At 33.9% G+C, this 12,758-nt stretch overlaps 1 protein-coding gene across 2 annotated transcripts in view; it reads right to left on the reverse strand.

Moving 5' to 3' along the window:
• Positions 1-12,758, reverse strand: part of CEP120 (centrosomal protein 120) — a 61,715-nt gene that overhangs the window by 33,677 nt on the left and 15,280 nt on the right. For both annotated transcript variants that reach the window (XM_048048794.2, XM_048048795.2), the window contains exons 10-18: positions 12,215-12,364; positions 11,236-11,418; positions 8,080-8,176; positions 7,846-7,998; positions 7,056-7,145; positions 6,413-6,505; positions 4,649-4,810; positions 2,377-2,499; positions 875-973 (exon numbers count right to left, since the gene is read on the reverse strand). In XM_048048794.2, coding sequence (XP_047904751.1) covers positions 875-973; positions 2,377-2,499; positions 4,649-4,810; positions 6,413-6,505; positions 7,056-7,145; positions 7,846-7,998; positions 8,080-8,176; positions 11,236-11,418; positions 12,215-12,364 — 1,150 coding nt within the window. The remainder of the gene's footprint in view (positions 1-874; positions 974-2,376; positions 2,500-4,648; positions 4,811-6,412; positions 6,506-7,055; positions 7,146-7,845; positions 7,999-8,079; positions 8,177-11,235; positions 11,419-12,214; positions 12,365-12,758) is intronic.

Genomic DNA, 12,758 nt, shown 5'->3' on the forward strand with positions numbered 1-12,758 from the left:
TTCACAAGAAATGTGAAGATAAGTAATAAATACCTTTTACTAAACTTAAATTCTGAAGGCTTAGGTCTGTGCCAGTGTTTGTTCAGCAACCTGGATTAGTGATTTATTAATTTGTCACAAACAATGGAAATGCTTGCCACTCTTACATACACTGCTTAGTTAAAGTTTACTGTAATTACTGAAAGATGCAATGACGAAAGTAAAAGTATATGCATTCAGTACAGATGAAACTGTTACTGCTGCAACTTAGAACAGAATATTTTTAAGCTACTTTAAATTACATACATATGACTGTATATATGTATACAGTAGATCTATCAGAACAGTAAAAAAAACATGCCACATTGGTTTCAGGGATTAGGATTTCCAAAAGCAGAAGCAAGAAGTTTCATCTTCAATTTCACTTTTCTTCTGCAAATTTACTTCATGTTACAGCATTCAGCAAGTCTTAAACCATTGTTTTGATTTTTGGTTTTAATCTCTATTCTTTGTTCATTTTACAATTAAAATACAGAACAGTTAGGAATGTTACTGACCAAGATTGTCAGGACGGTCAAACCATGTTCTCTGGTAGTGGTGACTGAGCTTTACCAGGAATGAGATTAATTAATGTTTCTTTTTTGAACCACACCTGCTTTCAGATAAACCAGCTTTCTTTGTTGACCTGAGCTGTGTTCTTCCCTGAATTTAATGTCAAACTCAAAACAGTTTTGCTATTCTACTGACTTCTGCAAAAAGCTCAGAGCTTGAATTTTACAGAGACAAACAAAACACTAAAACAATGAAACAGCCAGTAATTAACAGTAACTGTAAATAGCTTCCAACACTGCATGAACTTGATTGTCTCATATGATGGAAGAAAAAACCTGCATACCTGTTTTAACCTTGCAAGTTCTTTCAAAGCTCTTGCCCACTGTTGTTTGTAGTGAAGCTTTGACTTGGTAGCTGACTCCAACTTTCTTTCAAGTTCAACCTAAAAGCAATTAAAACCATATCAGCTGAAGCAATAACAGCAGTAACAATCACTGAAAGATGTATATATACAAAGGGTCTGGTTTAAGAAAAGTGTTTATGTAGTGTAACATACAACATCATCTAAAGCTGTTATATAATGTAACATAAATATTATGGCACATGAACATTTTCTTGTTTAAAATATAGCTTTATTTTTATTGGATAGCTGTCTATACAAAAGAAAAAGATTAGTTATTAGCACTAAATCTACTGATGTAACCTTTTAAATTTAAGATTCTCAAATTAGTAACCTCCCCTCTCCAACCCCCCCTCCCCGCACTTTTCTAAAGTAAGATTATAAACTCTAATTTAACAGGAATGTTGATGGACAAATCTTGCACAAATCTTGCCTTTAAAAGGTGTATACCCTATTTTTTTTCCTTTCCTGGAGCTGATGGAAGATGTGTTACATTCTTTCCTCTGAAATACACCTCTGTTCTAACCATTCTTTGAAATATATGTATACGTTTTGGGTATCTCTGGTTTTACAGTCTAAACAGTAAATCTTAAAAACATGTTATGCAATTCACCAACAATTCATTGCATTGTGCAAAAAATATACCAGTACTAAAAGGCATATGAAAACAGGTATGAACTACACAACACGGTTACCTGAAAAATGAAGCATTTTGATTAAAAAACCTGAAACAGTATTTTTTTTTTTAATTGGACAAGAACTATTTAGCACTAGATTTGTGAAGATTTTTTTTAATGAAAAGTAAGCCTAACAATATTTTAGTTAGGAATTTAAAAAGTCTGTACAAGCAAATATTTTGAATCACCTGCTTGCATTATTAAAAGCTATTCAACCATACAGTAATATCCAGACTAGCTATACACTATATAACTGAGTGCATTTTGTGCAAAAAAGCATGGTATAATTTTTTCAGAATAATCTATTTTACTCAGACCTTTCAATAATTCTGGCCATAATTAAAACCACAGATATGGGCATCTTAAGTAGAATATCCTCTACTGAAGGCATGTGCAGCATATGAAGAAATCAACTTTTGATGGTAATTCCATTCCACGGATAAGTAACCTGTTTTCAGAAATACTTAAAAAAAAAAAGAAACAGTCTCAATCAACCCTCACAAGAAACTCTTCTTAAACTTTAAGAATAGAGAGCTCAGAGTCCCAAGTACAAATCATGGCACTAATAATGCATTTGACCTATTTAAGGTCAGTTTTTCCTGCCTTAGCCTCACCACAGCTTCCTCTACAGCAATAAGAACACTGTTGGCCTTAACTCTGTGTGAATATTTAGTTGAAGACATTGTTGGAAAAAGTAAAACAAAATGGACAAGATAGCCAGGTTCATGCTTTGTGACAGTTTTTAAAGACTAAAAAAATTCAAGATACCTTTTCTAAAGTGAGGAGATTTATTTCCGACTGTAGTTGGATTTCTGGTTTACTACTTTGCTGTTCTTTGTATTGCTGGAACTCCTTCTCCAAAATTTTATGCTTGTTTTCTGCTTCATAAAGCTACATTAAAACAGATACAAAACAGATACTAGGAGTTACATATTCATAATTAATAATTTCCTGATGATGCCATACAGCAATATTTTAATAAGAAAAAAAATTAAAGATGATCTTTGCTTTGTACTGGAAGAAAAAACAAGTCTCTCCTCATACAAAACAGAAAGATTTATAAACACTTCTGTTCACATTTCTAAAACAGACTTGCAAAAGAAATACAGAAAACAAAACTATTTAGATTTACACACAACTTTTAAAGAATGCCAGTGTTATCTGCTGTATTAAGTTTTATTACAGACTCGCTTTCACAAGCATAACTTGTTTAGGAATGTCTGGGAAAGGAAACAACTAATACTTTGTACAGCCAAATAGTAATTTGAAAGGCTGAAACAAAGACTTCAGCGACTAATGACTTAATGAATGTACCTCTATCCTCACTATTTCCAGACTTTCACAAAGATACCATTAAAAGAGAGCTTTGATTTTCATCTTAAAACGGGTAATTTGAAAAGTGTAGCCTATATATGATTGTATTACTTTGCTACAAAAAACTATGTAAGTTAAATGCTTAATAGCTACTTTTTTCATTATACTGTATTAGTAACATTGAGAAAACATCTAATAAGAGAGCTTTAATGATAGAATGATATAACAGAAGAAGAATAAAGGTTACACAACTAGAAAGCCCTTAATACACCTGACAAAAGTGATGTGTTCCACTACAGAATTGATATGATAACTGCAACTTGTTTTATCTTTAACTAGTTCATGCAAATGTTTCCTGAATTGTATCTATGTTTAGAATACTTGGTGAAAAAGCTTCAGAAAATTCATTTGTTTAGAAGCCTACAACTTCTTTTATTAGTACATCAATGTTTCAGTTCTCTGATCTTCTAATTGAGTCACCTCAATAATTCTTCCACAAGAAATTTCTGCACTTTCTATAGAATTTATCTGTATAAAATTGATGTAAGAATGCAAAGATGCCTTATAAGTAACCATACAAAAACAGTTCACTGCAGTTATTTTTCCACAGAAAGAGATGGCAGCCAACTTTGACAGATACTATTGTTTCTTGACAATATTTTTACCAATTTCTTTTTAAAACACAGGCATATGGCTATGATGTCAATGATAAGAACAGCAGCCAGTTTCATCAGCTGTGAAAAATGCAAGCTATCCCTAGAACTTCCACATTAATGTTTAGTTAGTTTGTTTCTGAAAATGCTTTAAAAAATGGAATTTCTCATGAGACCTCAGACTGCAGACTGTTAGGGTAGTGCACAAATCACACAAAAGCACAACTTCTCTATTCAGAGAATAAAAGTGATATTCTTCAAAGTGGATGGTTCAGAAACTAATCTCTTGTACATGGTAGGGCTCATCTCCGAACAAGTTAGATATTTAGAAACCTCTACAGATCTTCATATGTGAAAATTGTGTAAATACACATCTCTTTCAAACTAAAGGGTAAGGGATGAATTCTTATGAAAGAGTATATGCCTTAGAATTCTTCCTCTTTACTCCAGAATGTTCTTTGTTAAAAAGAAACAAAAAACAATCAAAAAGGTAGGATAATAGGACTGTCAGAGCTGGTAGCAATAGGAAAATTCTGCCTGTGCACATTAAAAACTGAGTTACCCCACGGTGAGGCTCTACAGAGAGGACAAACCATCCTAACCCCCCCAACAAAACAAGGTGGTTTGCTGTCTCATGAAGACTAAGTGGAACAACTGCATCATACTGAAGCACAAAGGGCGATCCAAAATAGTAGGAATGGCACAGAAAGAGAACTAGGATGATCAGCTAGAAAGCATAACTTTAATACAAGGTAAGACAAAACACAGTGATGCTCGTGTTTGGAAATTGAGTATGACAGACCTATGAAATCATGAACGGCATGTAACATAGGCACTTAAGGATTGCTCATTCATATTAAGCAAGAAGCTTTAAATGAACATGAGATTTTTTTTTTTAAATAGCACAAACTACAGAACTCACTGACACAGGATGTTGCAATTCTAAAAGCAAATTTTTTTTAAAAAGGGATCAGATGAGTTAACAAATACTTTCACTGATGGCTAGTAAATACTAAATGCAGCCTCTACGATAGAGACTAAATGACAGAGACTAAACATTTAAATGCACATACCTGCTGCTGTAGGCGAAGCTTGTCTTCTTCCACCTGTTTGATTTTCGACCTTTCTAGCTCAATTTGGTGAGCACATTCTTCTCTGGCACGCCGCACAGAATCCTGTAACTCCTGCTTATTTCGTTCATGCTCTGCTTGCAACTCTTTCTTTACTCTTTGAAGCTTAAAAATGAGACAGCTACATCAATTCATACATTTGGAATCTTTAAGAGTCTCTTAAAACCGCTACTACTCATTCATGACAGAAGTTATCTATTTTAGAAATTAAGCACTAGAAATTGTATTGTTACCTACACATTTGATATATCCCCTTTTGTTGGCTTTCAGATTAACTAATCATCTTCAAATTCATGTATTTGGCCTACAAGTATATTGTTACTTGACTACTAAAAACAGGGCTATTTGCATCTCTACTTACTTTCTAAATCAGATTACAAACAGAATTTAATTTCCTACTAAAATTAAAAAAAAATAAATCTCTTCACTGCAGGAAACATGAAGTTACTCCTACAGCCAAGAAAATGTCTTTTGTTCAGTAGGATCTCACACTTCAAAATGAGTGCAGTAAAAAAAAAATTCTTATTGAGCTTAACAGGAAAACCATCCTTGACATGTCTGAACTTTTTAGGAAGATGTTATTAGCCTATTTACTATCTGAATATATAAACTCCTCCAAATTGACCATTTTGTCCCCTCAAACTGTAATTGTGAACTCCTATCATTTTTTCTAGATGCCTGTGGAATCCACAGATTTTCATTATCTCTAAACCCTGCCAGAATCTCACTACATTTAGAACAAGTTTTGTGACAAACACGTATGAGAATCAAAATAAACACTTTTATTCAGACTGAAATGCACCCAAGTTTAATTACCAGATTTTATACGTTGAAGTTATACGTGAAGTCAGATAGTTTACAGCACAAACTACATCCTGAGGAGAATAAAGAGATTCTGAGTAAAGAACTGGAAACAGGTTCAACCTGCCAATGCCTCTGCTGGGAATTGTAGCTTCGTTCTCAAGCAAAGGAGGGATTCCTATGATAAAGAGGCTGAGCTACAGGAAAAAGAGTTCACTGGACTGCTAAGTCACCACAACAGTCGACCTATACAATTGTGAGACTGTTCTGAAGTTTCTGAAGTAGGTAAACAGGAAGTTTCTTCTCTCTTTCCATATGCTTTCCATATATAGCTTTCCTGAGGACTCATCTTGCTCCCTAGATGTGGGGTGTTCAATGAGATCCAGAAACAGTGGTAGCTACTGGTTTCTCCCTCATCTTCTTTGGTCCTGTGACTATCAAACAATACAAAATAGGAATTCTATCAAATTTCTGGATGACAAAATCTGGACAATTGCAGTTCTTCCCAGCATTCCTTGGCACCTCCTATTTGTTTCAGAGGTAGATCTAGAAATTACTGTTTGAAGTAAGGCACTCTTGTACACCTGGAAAATGTTTACTATGATAGAATACTAAACATAATTGAGGTATAATGATGTTATATAAATCTCTCCACTGACACTAATTCTGTTAAGAAAACAAAGTTTACAGTTCTATACTTGTAACAAATCACTCATAAGTTTGCTGAACTTCTATTTCACTAAATATGTATAGAGGTAACAAACATTTAGCTTGAAATTATTAGTGCTCACCTGTGCATTGGTATGAATGTTGCTCTTTTAGTTCTTGTACACAGGTCATAACTGCCTCCATATGAAAGAATGGATAGAAATATCTCAATCAAAAAAGTGACCAAACAACTTTTACCTCTGATTCAGCACTAAAAAGATGTCGCTCTCGCTTATCTAGATCTCTCAACGTTTTCTGAAGTTGTTCTTCCAAAACAGTATATTCTGCTACCTTTATGAAAACAAAAACAAAAAAACACATTTTCTTGCAATAAAAATTAGGCTTTAGACAGATGAAGAATTTAAAATTGTTTCTTGTTTGATACAAGTTTACATACAAAACAAATCTCCAGCTTTCAATCATGAAATCATGGTGGAGAGCTTTTCTTTTATTAGCGGAAATAGGTTAGTATGCTCCAATTGGACTGCTGAAGATTTTGACCGTGCAAGCAAGAGGCAAGCAAAGCTGAAAATCCACTAGAGTCAGCAATCTAACCAACAGGATGCGTAACAAATATTCTGTCTACACATCATCATAAGAAGGTAAACAACCTAGCAATTTCTAGTTCAAAATTAAACAAATGTACCACTAACGTTGGTGTTCAAATGAAGTAAAAGACTTCTGATTTTAATTTTTGTACTGTTGTCTAAATGCATATACACCTGTAAGTTGTAAGGACTTATCACAGACCCTTTGTTGTTATAGTCAAAGTACCTTGTCAAATTTTGCAGTAATGAGATTCATGAGACTTTTCAGCAAGTATATAAACTAGTTTCCTTACCTTCTTCTTCACTAATGCCTCTCTCTCTCTGTCTCTTTTCTTCCATTCTTCTGCAAGTGCTTGCATATGGGCCATCTCCTTCTTTTTAAGCTTTTAATAAAAGGAAAAAAGTTCCTAAACAGAAACTCAAACCAAAATTGTTGATTGTTGATAGCACAACTTTTACAGAGAGTACTAACAGAATTAAGCCTCGAGCAGAAGTAAAAAAAAGTTTTACAAGTTTTACACTGATTTATTATAACCTAGATGATTTTGATAAAGATATTTCTTACTCTTAAAAACAAATTGTGAAGCCAGCATAAGTTTGAGAAAAATATACCATCTAATAGAAACTATATTCTCACTCTCTTAACCAAGATGAGACTGTAACAAAACCTACCTTCACTTTTGAAGGAAACATTTATAGGATAAGTGGAATGACTTAAAGAGTGGAAGAACGGCAGTAGAGTGACAGAATAAATAAATGTATAGTTAATATTTAACAGCAGTAACTTGCACGTTGAATATCTACTGCATTTCATAAATCATGAAAGAGAATTGTGACAGGGAAGTTTTGTATTTTACTACCAGTAACTACTTCAGTCATTTAATACTAAAGAATTACTATTCGGCCTTAAGGTTATGGAAGATATTTGTGTACATCTCCAATGTTTTAATGTATGTGAGCGAAATGCTGCTCTTACTTGAAACAGTGTCAAAGTTTAAGAAAAAATACAGCTAATATTCCTCCCACCAATTTTGCCAAAGCTTCTCCAGGTAGTTGGGCAGTTTAGGAAGTAGGAGTAAAAACCTGATTTTCAAAAATGTCTTCTTGAATTTCCTTCCACATTTCTAACTCCAGTGCTGCTTTGTATTCAAGAGTTTCTCGAGGTTCTGGCTGGTTTTCTGGGACACAATGAGGCTGAGTATGAGGGGCATGCCACTGCTGACCAGCACCTACACACTGACATAAGTGGATTTTTAGTTAGAAAACCAACATTTCAAAGAGTTCAAGGAAAAATACTAAAATTAATGCAAAATTTACTTGAGAAGAATCTGACACCAGAACTTCATGCATTTTCACAAGCCCGTAGTCTTCCAAAGTGATGGCATATAAAAGCTCTGCTATTCTGTTGCCTGACCTGAAAATTGCATTAGAATGAAAATCAGTCAAAAATACTCAAAGTGTTCTGTAAGACATATAAAGCAACAAAGCTGAATTGCTAAAAGGCTCTGTGCAATTTCAGGTGACTGTTGTGAAAGTCTATCTGACAACACAACCCAGCTCTCCCATATATATACTTAACAAGTACAGATTTGTATAACTACAATAAGCTTTTCTGACCTTAACAACTTGTAATTGGGAACCTATTTAACTATCAGTTTGTCACAACTGACTCATCCTTGTAAGAACAGAATGATACAGATATTGTACCTGTAGTCATAAATCTGTTTAACAAGTCTACCTCTTGAAAGTATTTTGCTACTGAATTCATTTAAGATACTCAATTTCATTAGTCCTGTATTAGTGGTGTTAGTTAACTATAACCTTCTGGTGTCAGGTGACTTAATATATTGTGGATAACATCATTTGTGGTAATCCATCCTTGGATTCCTAAAAAAAATCCCATTTCTAGATGCTTCAGCACAGGCAACTGACAGCTTTAAATCCACTTTAGAGGGGGCCTTATGGTAAGTATGGTAAATATCTGTCCTAGTACAGTGAGAAAGTGTCCAGATAAATATTTTAATTAATTTGTCACCTCTGAACTCAAATGGAAAGGTAGTTTTCTGCATAATAAGAAGTTTAGAGAAAATACACAGATGAATCACTGAACTGAAAATTATCACTAGTCTGACACAAAAGTACTATTACAACATAGACCTGTAAATGGTCAGAAATAATGCTATTATTTCAGTTATAACTACATGATGGTGTAAAGGCAGTGACACAATCCCTTAAAACCTGGAAACTGCAGTTTGTGACAAAAAGCTTCAGGAATTAACCAGTGAAGTTTCTTCCACAGAAATCTCTTCTTCCAGTAAATATAAAAAGACAACACATTTTTACAACGGTGCAGTCATCTACACTATCATCCTTTTTCAAGGGAACGAGGGGCTACATTAATTTATGCAAAGTGCAAATAAGTTACTGCATTGAGTTATTACAACTTTCTATCAGTCACTAATAAAAAACAAGATTCAGGGTAACAGACCTCAGAATTCTGAATAATTAAGTCAGTTAACATACCTGTCTAGCTTTGCTCTTGTTGGTATAAGATTTTCTATACTGGTATCAGAACAGCAAAATACAGAGCCAATTACATGAATTTGACAATGCCATCTAGTGGTTTTGTGCAAAAGCAGGCTTTATTTTAGCAAACTTATTTGTTGAAGTGTCAACTTTAGTGTCCAGTGAGATCATAAAACAACTCTCCACTAAATCAGGCCACGCAAAAATTTAAAAAGAGCCAGAGATCAATTTAATACAAGTTTAAGAGGATGAAAGACAGCCTGTGTTAGTTCCCTGAAGTTTCCTGTGTGTCAAATGTTAGCATGCTTTACTTATTCATAAGATTAGAGGTTTAACACTGACCTCAGTCTTAGTGGAATTTTTATTTATTTTTAAAAGCATAATCAAGTCCTCATCATATAGAAGATGAGAGTCTAGATACCGATTGCTAGCACAGTTCACATTTTCAACAAGGGCATAGGACAGAAGTACATAAACATGAAAAAGATAAGTGTTCATTTACATGAAGGATTGACATTCACACACTAACTAACACCACTGCTCATTCTGATGTACATGAGCTGAAAACCCTGCCATAATCAGTGTATAATATTGAAAATGGAAATTTCTCTACTGTACGGATATATTTGTCCTCCTAACTTTCATTGAAGTCACATATGTCTAAAAACATACTATGGATAAACACAGGCTTAACTCTTTCCTGGAACATCAGCAGCTATTCACAATTCTTAAGTAACTTACTCGGTAAAGTCCCTCATTGCATTTAATTGGCTATTTATTTCTTTGATCTGTCTGTGAAACTTACCCAAGATCATTATTATACAATATAAACCAGAGATTTACTCTAGCATCAATGCGGGATTGCACAATACATCTGTGGCAATTAAACTTTTAATGTTTTGGATGGCTACTCCCAACTCCACTGCACCGCAAACACCTTTATTCACCAATTCAGTTAGCACTCTACTAGAAATATTTTCTATACAGGTTTCATTCATCCAATTTAAAGCACTGTCTCACAAATGTGAGCTATTAGGAGACATACTTCAGTGCAAGGATGGGGGTAAATGGGTAAGGGACCGATGTGAAAGTGATGAATTTGTGTTCTGTGAAACTGTAGCGTGAAATGTCAAATGAGGAAAGCAATCACCATTCTGCTGGCCTCAGAGTGAAAAGCTCGGGTTAAAAAATGGTAAGTTTAAAGGACATATAAAAGATTTAACTTTCAGTTATTCTCTGGTCCTTTTTTTCCCAAACTGTTCACTTGCCAGACAAAAATACAGATTTGGCTTCATCTAAAACCACGTGAGCTTACAACTGATTTCCAAAATACTTACAGATCACCAAAAACATTTTACACTTAAAAATAAATAGTATTTTCTTCAAATAATACCAGCCCACTTTCTGAGATCTCTCAGTTCTGTTGATAGCCACTATTCTGTTTTAATTTCAGGCTTCTTTATTTCATTTTGGTATCTTATTCTCCAGAGCTCCTAATATGAAAATGAGCAAGCTGATATATTAACAGTAAGTTTAAATATATATGCATTGACAGAAATATTTATGTATAAATTTCCATAGGTTGTGCAAACCAGTTTTTACACAAGACAACCAATAATAATCCTAAGTGTCTGATTTTAAGATTCAATCACCAACATTTCTTACTTATTTTCTGCTTTTATCAAGAAAATCTAAGTGTTGCAAGTAATTGTTAAAAGGTGAAAATTAAGAGTTATTTCTTTATCATGTTTTCTCTTGCAGGACTACCAACGCAGCTACATAAATTTGAAGAAATTGAGACTACTTCTAAAGCCTGTGTTTTGTTTATGTTTACCTTTTACCTTTCAAATTTATAAACAGAGAAAGTTTAACCTTGTTCACAGAAATACTAAACAAATAGTTCTTCAAGGCTTGCTACAGAGTAAAAAACTTTTAATTAGTTATTACCCTTGTGCTGCTGTGACATTGACTGTTTCATTGAAAGTCTGACGCCAACATTGTTCACCATTACCACCCAAGAAACGGTTTTTTTCTGACGCCAAAACATTTGAAAGCTGAAGTCTTGCAATCCCTAAAAGCATGTCTTTAGTTGTTTTATCCTTGTGCCACAACTCGACCAGCAGAGGTAATCTGAAACATGGAAATTATTTTCATGTCAGTCACCAACAGAAGAGGAATGGGACCTCATGTTCAAAAAGTCAATTCCAATCTCAGTGCTGGTCAAAGTGTCAAAATGATACAGGGTTACTGATTTTCAGAGGAATGAGATTCACAAACTTTGTCTTTTTTATCACTTACTTTGCTCAAGTTATCATTCTTTCCTCCATTTATTAGTAAGAACTACATTGCAATGAAAATGATTGACTGAATAATCTTAACAGACCTAGATCGTCGTTTATAAATACCTACATGTCACTGTCACTCACGGAATACATCTTCTGTGCTTTTCCTTTCAAAACACCACAATTACAATGATTCTTTTAATCCACATCTAAATCCCCTAGCAAAAGCATGTGGGACTACTGGAAAAATTGTGTCAGAATTCACAACTCAACTGTACTCAGCTTTCCAGGTTTTCATATTTCCAAAGATTTCAGATGGCCATTGTGTTAAAAAAAGGAATACACAGCCAAAAGTCTTCAATTGGAATAAATATGCTTTGTTAGAAGCACTATCAAGCCTTTAATTTACAAGCTTACAACAGCAGCAAGCAATGACCCCTGCATAAATACCCAGAGATAAAACCAGGAATTTGAGTCCTCATCTTTCAAAATAATGAAGGAATGGGAAGAGAAGTGCATTAAGTATTCACATTGATTCCTTACTAAGTTCTCAAACTGAAGATCTTAAGTAAAATATTTGAAACTGACTGTATTTACAACAGATAAAAACCATTCAAGCTAATTAAGATAATGCAAGTTATCACCTGAAGAACGTATCTTGAAGCTGATGAGGTGTAGTTGCAAAGTCAAATGCACAGTAGGACTGTGGAAGAAAAACTTCCATGTTCTTCCTGATTTCTGTGGGTGGGCTTGTCATAATAGGTGCTGCACTGCCAAAGAAGGGATACGAGTACCTAATAAAAGCAATAACAAAAGCAGTCAAGTAACAGTTTAATAGACATTTTCTGCATAGACTTCTGCAAAAATAAGACTAATTTAGAATCCTTTTACTGAAACACAATTAGCATAAAAGTGAAAACTGCACAAATGTTTAAAACAAATGTAGTTTATAAAAATAAATGCTGTATCAACAGCTGCCACTTATAAAGTTTAACTGCTTAGGCAAATTTGTTACGAGCTTGTTTAAACCTGAATTAAACAATGCTCCCAACATGCTGTTAAATGCAATTGTTTACCCTGCAACTGATTGTAGCTTTTAAGTGTTATGTTTTTCCTCTCTTCAATTTATTGCCACATACATCACTGACTAAAAATTGAAGTGCAAAAAAGTAAAAACCTATTTCTTAT

The sequence above is a fragment of the Anser cygnoides genome, chromosome Z, assembly GCF_040182565.1.
Source record: "Anser cygnoides isolate HZ-2024a breed goose chromosome Z, Taihu_goose_T2T_genome, whole genome shotgun sequence".
Classification (NCBI taxonomy): Eukaryota; Metazoa; Chordata; class Aves; order Anseriformes; family Anatidae; genus Anser; species Anser cygnoides.